Source organism: Cherax quadricarinatus, chromosome 4, assembly GCF_038502225.1.
Source record: "Cherax quadricarinatus isolate ZL_2023a chromosome 4, ASM3850222v1, whole genome shotgun sequence".
Taxonomy (NCBI): Eukaryota; Metazoa; Arthropoda; class Malacostraca; order Decapoda; family Parastacidae; genus Cherax; species Cherax quadricarinatus.
Genome location: NC_091295.1, coordinates 36,776,717 through 36,793,769, shown reverse-complemented (window position 1 = coordinate 36,793,769; position 17,053 = coordinate 36,776,717). Strand labels below are relative to the sequence as shown.

Genomic DNA, 17,053 nt, shown 5'->3' with positions numbered 1-17,053 from the left:
TTCCAATTCCCTAAATCAAGAGCCCCTCACCAACATCAAGGAACCTTCCATGAGGGGCCCACAACAGTAGATTAGCAATAATAATAAGTCTAACAGCGTTATGAATAAAGAAATAAAACAATTAAAGTGAAGGTCATTTTAAATCTTCCCTCTCCTTCAAACAATACAGCACATATATACACCGAATGTGCGTCTCTCAGTGTATTAACACCCAGAGTTTACTTCGTTCCCTACTTTTTAGGGATTAAAGTATTGATTTGAGAGCGTTGCTGTCAGTGGCCCTATAAACCCCAACAACAACAACATATTGATTTGAGAGTAAAGGAGAATTACGGCTTTTTTGTTCTTGTTATTGGAGTTGGTGTAGTCAGTAGACCTCAACCCCAACACGGGGATGTCAGGATCATTTGGAAAATAAGTCACTTGCAAAACAGGAACTTCTGGGACAGTCACTGTAAAATAATTAAGTTGTTATAATAAATAGTATAATTCTAGATATGTAATATGGGTATCCAGTACTGTCATGTAAACCTACATTGAGGTAGCATATTCAGCTTAGAAGTTTTGTCATTCATGTGTCAACTTCGGTGGTAACTGGGATTCTTCAAGATTTGTCATTTATTCTTGTTTCAGCTTGGTGTCAAGCATGGCAGGTAGACCTGCAAGAAAGAAGGTGTTATTTATCTGCCTGGGTGAGCTGACTTCATAAATTTCCTTTGTGATATGTAAAGAATTCTGTCAAAACAAGAATGACGCTGCCAACTGTGGCCACTTGGGCGGGAGTCGCCTTTATTTTATTTATTTCATGTTCCTGAAGGGCTCATAATCCTTGGATTAGACCATTTTATCTCCCATCGAACCTTATTATCTGGATCGAACCTGATTATCTTGTTATTATAAATAATAATGCAGTTTCTGGTTTATGGTATACTGTACTCTTTCATACCAACGGCAGCCTAGAATTCTAGTTACTTCTTTAAACTAGATTCATGTCATGCATTAATCTTGAACAAGACATAACACTATTTCTAATTCCTTTTTGCAGCATTTAAAAACCATGATTCACTCATACAAAAGCTGTCAGTGACGCATTAATGGCATGGGTGTGTTGGGAAAATTACATTTACATAATTATTTTTTACCTTAATAGGAAATATCTGCCGGTCCCCCATAGCAGAAGCTGTGCTTAACCATGTACTGAAGGAACGAGGTATCACGGATTGGGAAGTGGATTCAGGTGCCATAGGACCATGGCACGTTGGCCTAGGACCTGACTCTCGTGCTATTAGTGTCATGAAGGGACACAAAATACCTATGACTCATAAGGCTAGACAAGTAAGTTGAAGCTGATTTACCTGTGAAGGGAGAAATCCCTCTTACTTAATCCTTCCTAAGAATATACTGTGTATTGACTACAATATGTATATATTAAGAGTACTGTAAAAAATTTCTATAAAATCAAGAGGGAGATGAACTTAACATTTAAGGAAACTCAAAATTTCACTCTTTTTCGATAATGTTAGATCAGATTGTTAATTTCAAGTACAATACACTTATCATTATCATGGACTGATCAGGGATGAGAGTGGCCTGTCATAACTATTTCTGACTTGAAAATAAAATAAAATAACTTGCATAAATGTCCAAATACAGCATTTCAGTATAGTATAGAAGTACATGATTACAAGTTATGCCATATATTAAACATCGGTGACTGAGACTGGTAAGGCAGTGCCTTCATCCTCTCTAGTAATGTTTGTAGATCCTCACTGTTCATCATAATCCTTTGCAGAGCTAAACGAAGATAATGTTAAGTATACAGGAGGACCCTACTTTACAGCACTTATCTTTACAGCATTTGCTACTGCAGTGGTTTTCAATTATACCCACTCTTTATTTATTCATATTTCCTACAATAAATGTATTCACTTACTATAAGCCAAGGATGAAAATATTTTAAGTACTACCTCATATTAATAATAGAGTAAAATTTTGAATATTTGTATTCTTCCACCCATCACCTGTCTAGACTTAAATAGCCTAAGTATTGGGTTAAGTCTGCCTGAAATGCCTCAGCATGTGGCATTCTTTGTACCAATCAAAGAAATAAAAATTTTATTTTGAATGTGTGCACCCCCCCCTCTTCATAGATCTAAACTTACTCCCTGTTCAGAACATCCACACTTACTACTGTGCAATCTACATCTACAGGACCTTAAATTCCAATATTAACCTTGACCTAAAATGCTTTCTTGATAGTTGTGACAGGACCCACAGGCATAACACTTGACACAAACATCTCTATGACATTCCCTGTGTCCAACTAAACCTTTACAAAAATTCAATGTGTCAAAGGGCCTAAAATCTGGAACACCCTACCTGAAAACTCGAGAACTGCAGACACATTCATCACTTTCAAAACTACAGTTAGAAAACATCTTATCTCCCTGATACACCCCATCAACTAACTACATGTAAACCACCTGGTGGTTCACACTTACACTCACTCACCCATCGACTATAAACACAAATACAAATCTTAATCTTAAAATAATGAACCCTAACTTGTCATAAGCTTGCCTATGATACTCCAATATAGACACTATGTATTGTGCCAAAAACAAAAGCATTCACATTGCTAAACTTACAAACTATAATGTAGTCACTTACCCTTAATACCATAATCTGTAATAATTTAAAGTTTAGAATTAATCAAAGTCTGCCCGAAATGCCTAGCCATGCTAGGTGTCCTAGTGGCCCCCTATGTAAATAGTATTTTAAAACATGTAAACCACACAATATACAAAATCTGTAAACCTCGCATTGTAATCCTTATAGAGAATAAACTTGATTGATTGATTGATGCATATTTTAGGCCTAGCTCTATTTCTCACTTAATATATGGTAAACATGTTATCAGTCTTTTTAAGTGATAAAAAAAAAAAGCTGTTTCACTTTACAGCCATAGCCCTGAACCTAACCACTGTGTAAGCGGGGCCTGCTTGTACCTCATCTGGGGTTGAGGAAGTTGATTTCACTTGGTGCTATTACATCCGACTTTCTTTCATTGATCGCTTCAGCACGCAGTTCTTTATTAACATCTGTACTACATGCAAGGATATTGAGAAAACCTAACCTCAGAATTAATTTTTTTGGTAATTGCATGCAGAAAAAAGGTAAACAGCCCCCTTTGTTTAGCCATAAAAACTGACTATGTACTGCATAAATGGCTATGAAAAAAGGATTCTAACCCAGTTTTCCCAAGGAAAATTGAAAAGTGAACATTACAGAATTAAAAGGTACAGAACTGTATTAAAAACACACAAGGTAAAAATAAGAGTACAAAGAAAATACAGTGGACCCCCGCTTAACAATCACCTCCAAATGCGACCAATTATGTAAGTGTATTTATGTAAGTGCGTTTGTACGTGTATGTTTGGGGGTCTGAAATGGACTAATCTACTTCACAATATTCCTTATGGGAAAAAATTCGGTCAGTACTGGCACCTGAACATACTACTGGAATGAAAAAAGTTCGTTAACCGGGGGTCCACTGTACTGTATTCTGTCTAGAGTGCAGGATTTTAAGACTATAGTTTCTTGATTGAACATTGCAGAATACTATGCAAATTAAAGGACCAAAGATGTAGAATAACTTAACAGATGAACTGAAAAAGTGCAACATTCTTAGTGAATTTAAAACTGAGCAAAAGAAGGCAATGATTTTAATACGGTGTTTAAGAACTGAACTCAGATCATTTATGTACTACCCTATCTCTTTGTAAATACCCTTTACTGTTTTGTATTGGTTTCTCCATATGAGCACTACTGCTTTAGTATATTGTACTGAGCTTTGTTAATTAAAAATAATCATTATATTTAGTTATTAGTTTTTTGTATTACATGTCACTGAAAGTTGTAAAATTTATACCTGAGAACATAATTTATTTACTAGGAATTTTAACTGTTCATTTTTCTAAGTGTCCATGCTGCACTTGCAGTGTGGTGTGCTAATTATGCAGAGAATTCATACTTTGGAGATTAGGTGTTGGGCTGCCAAAAATATTATTCAGGGCTGAAGGGGAGGGGAGAGGGTTGAGGTGCCTTGGACATTGAAAGATGGGTCAAAATAGGATGACCAGGAGGGTGTGTAAATCTTAGGTGGAAATAAGGAGGAGTAAGGGTTGTCCTAAGAAAGGTTGGATGGAGGGGGTAAAGATTTTTTATGCAAGGGGCTTGGGAATCCAACAGGCCCATGTGAATGTGTTACATAGGAGTGAGTGGAGGGAAGTGATTTTTATGATTTGACATGTTGTTGAGCCTCACTATCCTCGTAAAAACTCTTCACTGCTTTCAGTAACCTACCTCCTACACCATACACTTGCAACATCTGCCACATTGCCCCCCTATCCACCCTGTCATATGCCTTTTCCAAATCCATAAATGCCACAAAGACCTCTTTAACCTTATCTAAATACTGTTCACTTATATGTTTCACTGTAAACACCTGGTCCACACACCCCCTACCTTTCCTAAAGCCTCCTTGTTCATATGCTATCCTATTCTCCGTCTTACTCTTAATTCTTTCAATAATAACTCTACCATACACTTTACCAGGTATACTCAACAGACTTATCCCCCTATAATTTTTGCACTCTCTTTTATCCCCTTTGCCTTTATACAAAGGAACTATGCATGCTCTCTGCCAATCAATGAAAATTAATGTAGTCATAATCCAGGTCCCTAATCTGTACACTAAATTTGTAGCTTTTGAGAGTGTGTAATACAGGAGGTGTACAATGATTCTAGTGAAAAATTGGGGTCACAAGCTCAGTCAAGTGTGACAACCTCTGAAGTTCGTGACTTAAATTTTCTTGCCACAAGCATAAGAATATTATTATTAAAACAAAGGGGTTGATGAACCACTTCCTGCAGGAGGATCTTTTGATTATCCATCTTATGATGGCTACGTGAGCATGGGAGTTTGAGTAGTAATTGCCCGATCACCAAGGTTGTCGGGCTTCAGGCTGGGTTGTGAGAGAGTCAAATGCCTTGAAACCACTCACAGGCAAGACTGATGTTTTTTATTTTATGTACAGATTGACTTTAATTGGCAGCTGGACCAATAATGGTATATCATAATATGGTTAACCATTAAACTGTCCAAACAAATTTACGTTCACATGCGTAGTGCTCCAAAAGTGCTCCAAAATGCTCCAAACGTTATTTTACATATTTTCAAATATAACAAAAAAAAAAAAAAGTAGATCAAATTTTTTTTTTACACATTTTCAAATGTAAAAAAAAAAATTACTTTTTTACATACTTTCAAATGTTGAAAAAACGTAGATCTACGTTTGGTCAGTTTAACCCTTTCAGGGTCCGTCCCGTAGATCTACGGCTTTACGTTCAAGGTCCAAACCGTAGATCTACGCCATGAGCTCAGCTCACTCTGATAAACTGTGAGTGGTACATTTGGGCCTAGATATGAGAGAATACATCTATGTGGTATGTGTGCACCACATAAAACAGATCCTGCAGCACACTGTGTATAATGAGAGAAAAAACTTAAATCATGATTTTTTGATTAAAACAGCAACTTTGCAGTGTTTTTTCATATGTTTTTTATAGTTGTATTTGCGATTTCGTGGTCTCATTTGATAGAATGGAAGACATATTACAGAAATAGAGATGATTTTGATTGGTTTTAGCACTGGAAATGGCTTGAAACTGAGCTCAAAGTAGCGGAAATGTTAAATTTTTGCCGATATTCAAGAGTAAACAAACGACCTTACACGTCTAATACACGTCAGCTGGTGGGTCTAATATACATTCACAATTATGGTGATGATATTTATACAATTATTACAGTATTGCATAACAGTAAATCTTCTATTTTTTTGGTGTGAATAAAAATTCATTATGTGAATAAAAAATCAAAATGGAATTTATTTGTAAAGCCTCAAAACATAACTAATGAACAGAGGAAACGTTAGTTTAGTGCCAGGAATGCCTACATTGTCTATTCTGGACCCTATTTTGAAATTGGAATATTTTGAACTTTGTGTTAAATTGGTCAAATTAATAATTTCCGATCACTTTATTTTGTAGTTGAAACAGTTGACTTGGCGATTTCTTGTGCTCAATCGATAGAATAGAAGTAATACTAGTGAAATAGCTAAGAATTTGGTTGATTGGAATAATGTAATTGGCCTAAAATGGGAGTCAAAGTCGGCAAAATCGCCGATTCGTAAATGTCGCTGACACATCAAAATTCGCGAGAGCATAATTTCGTAAATTTTCCACCAAATTTCGTACTTTTTGTTTTATTACCTTCACAAAAAGATTCTCTACGATTTCATAAGAAAAAATAACAATTTTTTTTTTTTTAAATTCTTGGACACTGGTGCGTGACTCCAGATTTGGGCCTTGGACCCTGAAAGGGTTAAGGGTTAAATTAGTGATGTTTTATAAGTCTTTTTTATCCTGCTGATAATACAATGTTTTAATAACATTCCATTCGTATAAAAGACACATGTAATGTTAGGGCACATTAGGATGTGCTTCACTTACCAGGAACAAAACATATCCTAATTTTTTTTTTATGTTGTATGTGTCTATTTTATGTATGTGTGATATAAGGTTTCAGTTAGTATTTGGCTGAATGAGGTATTAGAAACTGTTATATGTTCTGAAGTAAAATGCTAATCCTTGCAAGTGTAACCTCTCTAAGTGTTTTTTTTTTTTTTTTTTAACAGCTCACTAAAGCAGACTTCACACACTATGACTACATTTTTGGGATGGACCATGAGAACATCTCTGACATCAAATCTCGTGCTCCCAAGAAAAGCACGGCTCAGATTGAACTCTTTGGATCATATGATCCTAAAAAGGAGTTGATCATCAGAGATCCATACTATGTAAGTTAAGATAAGATTTTATTTGGATTTTTAACCCCGGAGGGTTAGCCATTCAGGATAACCCAAGAAAGGCAATGCATCATCGAGGGACTCTCATATTTCCATTGGGGTCCTCAATCTTGTCCCCCAGTATGCGACCCACACCAGTCGACTAGCACCCAGGTACCTATTTGCTTGATAGGTGAACGGGACAACGGGTGTAAAGCAACATGCCCAATGTTTCCACCCTTGCCGGGAATTGAACCACAGACACTTGGTATGTGAAATGAGAGCTTTGCCGACCAGGCCACCATGGCCTGGTCATTATCATTTTAATAGTTAATTAAACATATATAGGTTTAGATTATGAAAATCTAGTAGGGGAATTTAAAATAACAATGGACATATCTAAAAATTGTTGCCGTTTTATCTTATAAATTTTGGCTTATAGGCTTGTAAGAATCTTTAATAAAAAAGTCCACAAATTATAAAAGTTGTCGCCTCAGTTTGCAAATATTTGATCACACATTAACATCTCTCATAAAATGCATGTTTTCCAAAAAAAAAAAAATAGGAAATGTTGATAACCAACCCCAAATTTTCTATCGTGGATCAATCAAAACCCCCTTTTGGAGTTGGATAAATCCTGATAAAAAAAAATTCTGGTCATATTTTTTGTTTTTCTTTGTATGTATATATTTAAGCCTTTCAAGGTCCGTCCCATAGATCTACGGCTTTACGTTCAGGGTCCAAACCGTAGATCTACGTCATGAGCTCAGCTCACTCTGATAAACTGTGAGTGATACATTTGGGCCTAGATATGAGAGAATATATCTATGTGGTATGTGTGCACCACATAAAACAGATCCTGCAGCACACTGTGTATAATGAGAGAAAAAAAACTGAAATCATGATTTTTCAATTAAAACAGCGACTTTGTAGTGTTTTATCGTACGTTTTTTATAGTTGTATTTGCTATTTCTTGGTCTCATTTGATAGAATGGAAGACATACGTATTTCAGAAATAGAGATGATTTTTATTGGTTTTAGCACTGGAAATGGTTTGAAACTGAGCTCAAAGTAGCAGAAATATTAAATTTTTGCCGATATTCAAGAGTAAACAAACGACCTCACACGTCTAATACACGCCAGCTGGTGGGTCTAATATGCATTCACAAATATGGTGATGATATTTATACAATTATTACAGTATTGCATAACAGTAAATCTTCTATTTTTTGGTGTGAATAAAAATTCATTATGTGAATAAAAAATCAAAATGGAATTTATTTGTAAAGCCTCAAAATGTAACTAATGAACAGAGGAAATGTTAGTTTAGTTCCAGGAATACCTACATTGTTTATTCTGGACCCTATTTTGAAATTGGAATATTTTGAACTGTGTGTTAAATTGGCCAAATTAACAATTTCCGATCACTTTAATTTGTAGTTGAAACAGTTGACTTGGCGATTTCTTGTGCTCAATCGATAGAATAGAAGTAATACTAGTGAAATAGCTAAGAATTTGGTTGACTGGAATAATGTAATTGGCCTAAAATGGGAGTCAAAGTCGGCAAAATCGCCGATTCGTAAATATCGCTGACACATCAAAATTCGCGAGAGCATAATTTCGTCAGTTTTCCATCAAATTTCGTACTTTTTGTTTTATTACCTTCACAAAAAGATTCTCTACCATTTCATAAGAAAAAATAACAAATTTTTTTTTTGAAAATTCTTGGACACTGGTATGCACTTCAGATTTGGGCCTTGGACCCTGAAGGGGTTAAAGATATTTATAGAGATGCATCTTAATTTATCTTTATAGTACAGTGGTACTCTGAGTTTCGGTTATAATTCGTTCCAGAAGGCTGTTCAAGTGCCATTACTGAACAAATTTGTTCCCATAAGGAATAATTTAAATTAGATTAGTCCATTTCAGACTCCCAAAAATACACTTACAAAAGCACTTATAAGTGTTCGAGTTGAGAGCTGTACGAAACTCGGGGTACCACTGCACTTAAACTTGTAAACTCCTAAAAATCTGTATAATACTCTGTTTACCTTTCTGATAATCTACTATAAAACAAAGCTTCATCTGACATTTAATGAATTACATATTTTTAATATACCCCCTTAAATCCATAGGGTCAAAAAGAAGAATTAATCCACTATAAAATAGAATGGACCCCCAGTTAACGATATTTTTTCATTCCAGAAGTATGTTCAGGTGCCAGTACTGACTGAATTTGTTCCCATAAGGAATATTGTGAAGTAGATTAGTCCATTTCAGACCCCCAAACATACATGTACAAACTCACTTACATAAATACTTACATAATTGGTTGCATTGGGAGGTGATCGTTAAGCGGGGGTCCACTGTAGTTCCCTGAAAACACAATGGGCATATCTAAAATTTTTATAATTGGATGATTTTTATAACTGGATGATTTTGCTGAAAATTCTGTTAAACAGTACATACTAATAAAAGTCCATTTGCAGTTAAAATTTGACTCCACTCTATGCATTTTGTTTTAAATACAGTGGAACCTCGGATTTTGTGTGCACCGGATATCGTATGAGTCAGATTTCAACCACTTTTTTCGGCAAAATTTTGCTCTGGATTTCGTACGTCGTCCCAAAAATCATCCATATCAGACGCGTCCCCTTGGGTTGCTCATACGCTCATGACTCAATCTTGGGCACATTAAATGTCTTATTTTAATATAGACATTTTCATTAATCCAACTACGATATTTTTTTCAAAATTATATAAGAAACACATTACATAGCATATAAATATGCCTCTGTTACTCGTTCACTCAGTGTCCTTCTAGTCTTAACACCATAGTAATACTAATAGTACGTAATAATCATTCTTGGGCACATTAAATGTCTTATTTTAACCCCTGCAGGGTCGACAGGCCCTCTCCCAAACTTGTTCTCAGGGTTGGAAAATATTCGAAAGATAGTTTTTTTTTTTTTTTTTAATTTTATAGGCTAAAAAAATTTTTTACCATCAATACTTACCGAGATATGGAGGCGTGAAGTTGACAGAAATTGAACCTCATACGGCAACATCGCCGACTGCCAGTCACCCGATAATCATTTATTTTGTTTTTTCTACCTTTTTCTATTATTTTTTAATATTTTTATCTTTCAAGTAACTTTTATGTCCTGTGAGACCAACATGAGGACTATTTTGTAAATATTCACTCTTTCTGTACTACACAATCACTGCACAAACACTGTTGTCATTATATTTTTACAAAACATGTTTACACAAACAAAGTAAAATGTTTATTACAATTTTTCTATATTATATATATACAGTCACTGGACATGTTCTTAGAAGTTCTGCAGCCTGTGGAAGTCTTTGAAACACGGTGTCATGCACAATGGTGTTTCACACTCCTCACATATGAAATGAGTGTCTCTGCGTTGTTGTGGGCATTTTTTTTGTATGTGCAGAGACGTAACACCTCTTCAGAGCCTTTTTCTTGAAAGCAGTAGCAAGCAGTTTCATTAGGAAGTGATTACCAGGCTTCAAACGAGAAGATAGTTGTTGATAATTTCATGGGCGGTTTTCTGTTGCAGGTGTTGTTCCTTGGTACTTGATTATTATTTGTCTGATGACAGACAAACAAAATTCACCATATGGTGGTTTGTTTTTGGTCCTCATCTCATATATATTAAAACCGTTGAGCATGGAAATGTCCAGAATATGGAAAAAGATTTTTATGTACCACTTACAACTCTTGCAAACACAATCAGCAAACCCAGTCTGCATGTCACATTTGTCCAGTGAATGCATATTGAGGGTGTAGTCCATCACAGCTGCAGGTTTTAGAATGGGTTCATTGTTCTCTCTATGCTGCATGCCAGTGTCTGCCATTTCGTTAGGGTGAACTGATGACAACGGTGTGACATCTCGTTTGTCATGCCACCGAAATGCCATGATGTCATTGGCAGCAAACGCCTGCACCTCACCTCTACGAGTGCCAGCGTTGAACCTGGGCATATGTTTATGATTTCCACGCACTGTGCCACACACATTTGTCATGTTCACTCGCAAGAAATCACTGAGTAAGGGGCTTGTGTACCAGTTATCAGTATATAATATATGCCCCTTGCCAAGATATGGTACCATCATTGTTCTAACCACATCACCAGAGATACCCAGTAACTTCCTGGTATGTCGCAGTGTATTACTTCTAGTGTACACAATTATTTCCAATACAAGACCACTGTAGCAATCACAAAGCACAAACAACTTTATACCAAAGCGTTTCCTCTTGCTTGGTATATACTGCTTGAATGACAGTCTTCCTTTGAACAGAACTGAAGACTCGTCAATAACAAGCTTCCTGAAGGGATAAAAATACATAATGAATTCTGTTTCAGATACACAAACACATTCCTAATCTTAAATAACCTGTCGTTTCTGACAGGCCTGGTTTTGTCCGAGAAGTGAAGCATACGTAATAGTAGCACAAATCGATTCACTCCTATTATATCACTGAAACCTGGGGTTGCAATCAGATGGTCTGTTGACCAGTATGATTTGACACTGTGCTTATACACATGTGGCATAAGCATTATTGTGGCAAACAAAAAGATGCAACTCAGCCACAGTTGTCTCCTTCCAATGGCGTAGGCGTGATTTTGGTGAAAGGATTGTGTTTGCCATGGTGTAATCGAAGCATCTGTTGCTTTCCCTGACAATAATTTCCATTAGGGGTTTGTTAAGAATAACTCGAAACATTCCAGTTCAGTGGCATTGTTCCCCAAGTGTACAAGATGGCCGTATTCCACTTTGATTTTCATCAAAGTGATGGGGATTGGGAACAAAATTGGCAGCTTCCTGCCAATCCCAGGTGCAGTCTGCTGGTGGGTACTGGATACTGACAGGTGGCTGTGGTTGTGGAGGTTGGTGTGGTGGGTGGGTGGGAGATGGTGGCCTTTGTTGTAGTTCAGCTGAGTCAGCGGCGTGGGTGGCAGCATGGCCCACTGCTGGTGCCTCACGGCTGGCACTACCACTACCACCAACAGATGCATGCACATTTTCCATCCCAATTGCAACACTATCATCTTCATTTTCGCTATCTGTTCTGTTGTACAGCCATGGGATGTACTCCAAGGTGTACTCCTTACCCTTGGAATAGCATATGGCACATTACCAGAGCACATATACTGTCGTATATACTGACACTTCACTGGAGAATATTCTACTTCACTTTCGTTACTGGAACTGTTTTCAAGAGATTAGAGTTCATATTCACTATCACAATCATCATCATTGCTCACATCTGAGTCCAGGATATGGGAAAATACGAGTTTCCTCTTTCGTTCTGGTACAACTGAACGTGAACAAGACGGCCGATCACCAGAGGTGGAAGGTCATCTGGATTTTCCTCGCTATTACCAGTATTATGGTCATTAGTTTCAGTCACAACCTCCTGAAAACCTTGATACTCATCTTCACTGACACATCCATCTGTATTAGAACTGTCACTGGGGAACAAAAGTGTCCCAATTCACCTAGGAGTGAGGAGTTTCTTACCGCAAGGCATGGTGAGCAAGATGTACTAAAATGGCGTTCCCACAATGCACCACTGGGTCCCCGAATTTTTTCCTACCACGCACACTGACCACGCAGACCCATTCTCTCACATCTAGGCCTACCAGCTGTTTCCCGCTTAATTTGAAGCCGCTAGAATTTATGCTTACTAGTATGGTACCAACCCTGGCGCATAAACCGTACTAGTATGGCACTAACCCTGAAAGGGTTAATAATAATAATAACAATACAGTGGACCCCCGCATAACGCTATTAATCCGTTCCTGAGAGCTGAATGTTATGCAAAATTATCGTTATGCGAATTAATTTTCCCCATAAGAAATAATGGAAATCAAATTAATCCGTGCAAGACACCCAAAAGTATGAAAAAAAAAAATTTACCATATGAAATATTAATTTTAATACACACAAACTTAAGAAAACATGCACAGTTACATGACACTTACCTTTATTGAAGATGTGGTGATGATTGATGGGATGGGAAGAGGAGAGACTGGATGGTTTTAGTGTTTAGAAGGGGAATCCCCTTCCATTAGGACTTGAGGTGTCAAGTCCTTTTCCGGGGTTGCTTCCCTTCTTTTAATGCCACTAGGACCAGCTTCAGAGTCACTGGACTTCTGTCGCACAACATATCTGTCCATAGTGGCCTGTACCTCTCGTTCCTTTATGACTTTCCTAAAGTGTTTCACAACAGTGTCAGTGTAATAGTCACCAGCACGGCTTGCAATAGCTGTCTGAGGGTGATTTTCATCCATAAAGGTTTGCACTTCAAGCCACTTTGCACAGATTTCCTTAATCTTTGAAGTAGGCAACTTCTTCAATTTCTCTCTCCCCTCCTCCGAAGCAATTTCCTCAGGTGTGGCCTCTTGCTGTTGAAGTTGATCTAGCAGCTCATCAGTGGTTAGTTCTTCATTGTCCTCCTCCACCAACTCTTCCACATCCTCCCCACTAACCTCCAACCCCAAGGACTTCCCCAATGCCACAATTTATTCCTCAACTGGCATAGGATTCTCAGGGTTAGCCTCAAATCTTTCAAAATCCCTTTGGTCTACACATTCTGGCCACAGTTTCTTCCAAGCAGAGTTCAAGGTCCTCTTAGTCACTCCCTCCCAAGCCTTACCTAAAAGGTTTACACAATTGAGGATATTAAAGTGCTCTCTCCAAAACTCTCTTTAGAGTCAATTGAGTTTCTGAGGTCACTACAAAGCACTTTTCAAACAGAGCTTTTGTGTACAGTTTTTTGAAGTTTGCAATAACCTGCTGGTCCATGGGCTGCAGGAGAGGAGTGGTATTAGGAGGCAAAAACTTCACCTTAATGAAGCTCATGTCCCCACAAAGTTGCTCTGCCAAGTCTGTAGGATGACCAGGGGCATTGTCTAACACCAGGAGGCACTTAAGGTCTAATTTCTTTTCAGTTGGGTAATTTTTCACAGTGAGGGCAAATGCTTGGTGTAACCAGTCATAGAAAAAGTCCCTAGTGACCCATGCCTTATTGTTTGCCCTCCACAGCACACACAAATTAGCCTTGAGGATATTCTTTTGCCTGAACGCTTTGGGAGTTTCAGAGTGATACACTAATAAAGGCTTCACTTTGCAATCACCATTAGCATTGGCACACATGAGAAGAGTAAGCCTGTCTTTCATAGGCTTATGTCCTGGGAGTGCCTTTTCCTCCTGAGTAATGTAGGTCCTGCTTGGCATTTTCTTCCAAAACAGGCCTGTTTCGTCACAATTAAACACTTGTTCAGGTTTCAGTCCTTCACTGTTTATGTACTCCTTGAATTCATGCACATATTTTTCAGGTGGGGATATAGTTTTGGAGTGGTTGGTGCAATTATTTAATAAATGTATGGAAGAGGGTAAGGTACCTAGGGATTGGCAGAGAGCATGCATAGTTCCTTTGTATAAAGGCAGTGGGGATAAAAGAGAGTGCAAAAATTATAGGGGGATAAGTCTGTTGAGTATACCTGGTAAAGTGTATGGTAGAGTTATAATTGAAAGAATTAAGAGTAAGACGGAGAATAGGATAGCAGATGAACAAGGAGGCTTTAGGAAAGGTAGGGGGTGTGTGGACCAGGTGTTTACAGTGAAGCATGTAAGTGAACAGTATTTGGATAAGGCTAAAGAGGTCTTTGTGGCATTTATGGATTTGGAAAAGGCATATGACAGGGTGGATAGGGGGGCAATGTGGCAGATGTTGCAAGTGTATGGTGTAGGAGGTAGGTTACTGAAAGCAGTGAAGAGTTTTTACGAGGATAGTGAGGCTCAAGTTAGAGTATGTAGGAAAGAGGGAAATTTTTTCCCAGTAAAAGTAGGCCTTAGACAAGGATGTGTGATGTCACCGTGGTTGTTTAATATATTTATAGATGGGTTTGTAAGAGAAGTAAATGCGAGGGTCTTGGCAAGAGGCATGGAGTTAAAAGATAAAGAATCACACACAAAGTGGGAGTTGTCACAGCTGCTCTTTGCTGATGACACTGTGCTCTTGGGAGATTCTGAAGAGAAGTTGCAGAGATTGGTGGATGAATTTGGTAGGGTGTGCAAAAGAAGAAAATTAAAGGTGAATACAGGAAAGAGTAAGGTTATGAGGATAACAAAAAGATTAGGTGATGAAAGATTGGATATCAGATTGGAGGGAGAGAGTATGGAGGAGGTGAACGTATTCAGATATTTGGGAGTGGACGTGTCAGCGGATGGGTCTATGAAAGATGAGGTGAATCATAAAATTGATGAGGGAAAAAGAGTGAGTGGTGCACTTAGGAGTCTGTGGAGACAAAGAACTTTGTCCTTGGAGGCAAAGAGGGGAATGTATGAGAGTATAGTTTTACCAAAGCTCTTATATGGGTGTGAAGCGTGGGTGATGAATGTTGCAGCGAGGAGAAGGCTGGAGGCAGTGGAGATGTCATGTCTGAGGGCAATGTGTGGTGTGAATATAATGCAGAGAATTCGTAGTTTGGAAGTTAGGAGGAGGTGCGGGATTACCAAAACTGTTGTCCAGAGGGCTGAGGAAGGGTTGTTGAGGTGGTTCGGACATGTAGAGAGAATGGAGCGAAACAGAATGACTTCAAGAGTGTATCAGTCTGTAGTGGAAGGAAGGCGGGGTAGGGGTCGGCCTAGGAAAGGTTGGAGGGAGGGGGAAAAGGAGGTTTTGTGTGCGAGGGGCTTGGACTTCCAGCAGGCATGCGTGAGCGTGTTTGATAGGAGTGAATGGAGACAAATGGTTTTTAATACTTGACGTGCTGTTGGAGTGTGAGCAAAGTAACATTTATGAAGGGATTCAGGGAAACCGGCAGGCCGGACTTGAGTCCTGGAGATGGGAAGTACAGTGCCTGCACTCTGAAGGAGGGGTGTTAATGTTGCAGTTTAAAAACTGTAGTGTAAAGCACCCTTCTGGCAAGACAGTGATGGAGTGAATGATGGTGAAAGTTTTTCTTTTTCGGGCCACCCTGCCTTGGTGGGAATCGGCCAGTGTGATAATAAAAAAAAAAAAATAATTTTTCAGCTGCTTTTTGGTCCGAACTGGCAGCCTCACCATGCCTTATCACACTATGTATGCCACTACGCCTCTTAACCCTTTGAGGGTTTTCGTCGTACTAGTACGTCTTACGAGTAGGGGTTTTTGACGTACTAGTACTCATAAATTCTAGCGACCTCAAATCTAGTGGGAGAAAGCTGGTAGGCCTTCATATGAAAGAATGGGTCTATGTGGTCAGTGTGCACAGTCTAAAAAAAATCCTGCAGCACACGGTGCATAATGAGAAAAAAAAAACTTTTTCCATTTTTTTTTAATAAATCAGCGACTTTGCAGTGTATTTTCGTATAGTATTTATTGTTGTATTCTAGTTTTCTTGGTCTCATTTTATAGAATGGAAGACATATTACTGAAATTGAGATGATTTTGACTGGTTTTACAATGAAAGGTGCCTTGAAATTGAGCTCAAAGTAGCAGAAATGTTCGATTTTTACCAAACTTCAAAAGTAAACAAATCGTGCCAAGCGTGCAATACACGTCAACTGGTGAGTCTAATATTCTTTCACAAGTGCACCAATAATATTTATACCATTTTTTACACTAATGCAGTAGTCTGCATAACAGTAAATCTTATATTTTTTGTGAGAATAAAAATTCAAAGTGGAAAGCAAAAGAATATAAGAGGGGCCTTGAGACGTGACTAATGACTAGAGGAAATGTCATTTTAGTGCCAGGAATGTCTTTCTTGTTTATTCTGGACCCTATTCCGAAATTGGCATCTTTTGAAATTTGTGTGAAATTGGCAAAATTGCTAAATTCTGACCACTGTACTGGATAGTTGAATTTATAAATGGGTGGTTTCTTGCACCCATTCGATAGAAAAAATGGAGTTCTAGCGAAATATTCATGTTTTTTGTCGACTAGTACAGTGAAATTGGCCGAAAATGGGGCTCAAAGTGGGCAAAATCGCCGATCCGTAAACATCGCCGAGACCGCTAACTTTGCGAGAGCATAATTCCGTAAGTTTTCTATCAAATTTCAAACTTTTGGTGTCGTTATGATCGGAAAAAGATTCTCTATCTTTTCATAAGAGAAAATAATTTTT

The 17,053-nt window shown here is 38.0% G+C and overlaps 1 protein-coding gene across 3 annotated transcripts in view; it reads left to right on the top strand.

Annotated features, from left to right (window-relative positions):
* The first annotated feature begins 164 nt into the window (after positions 1 to 164).
* The window catches only part of LOC128684562 (low molecular weight phosphotyrosine protein phosphatase), a 38,168-nt gene continuing 21,279 nt past the window's right edge, over positions 165 to 17,053 (top strand). The window contains exons 1-4 of one of the 3 annotated variants that reach the window (XM_053770823.2): positions 165 to 187; positions 634 to 692; positions 1,151 to 1,335; positions 6,759 to 6,920. In XM_053770823.2, the coding sequence (XP_053626798.1) occupies positions 647 to 692; positions 1,151 to 1,335; positions 6,759 to 6,920 (393 nt within the window). In that variant the 5' untranslated portion in view covers positions 165 to 187; positions 634 to 646. Of the gene's footprint in view, positions 188 to 229; positions 319 to 352; positions 455 to 633; positions 693 to 1,150; positions 1,336 to 6,758; positions 6,921 to 17,053 lie in introns of those variants that run through there. The other 2 variants (XM_053770822.2, XM_053770821.2) reach the window with 2 other exon arrangements.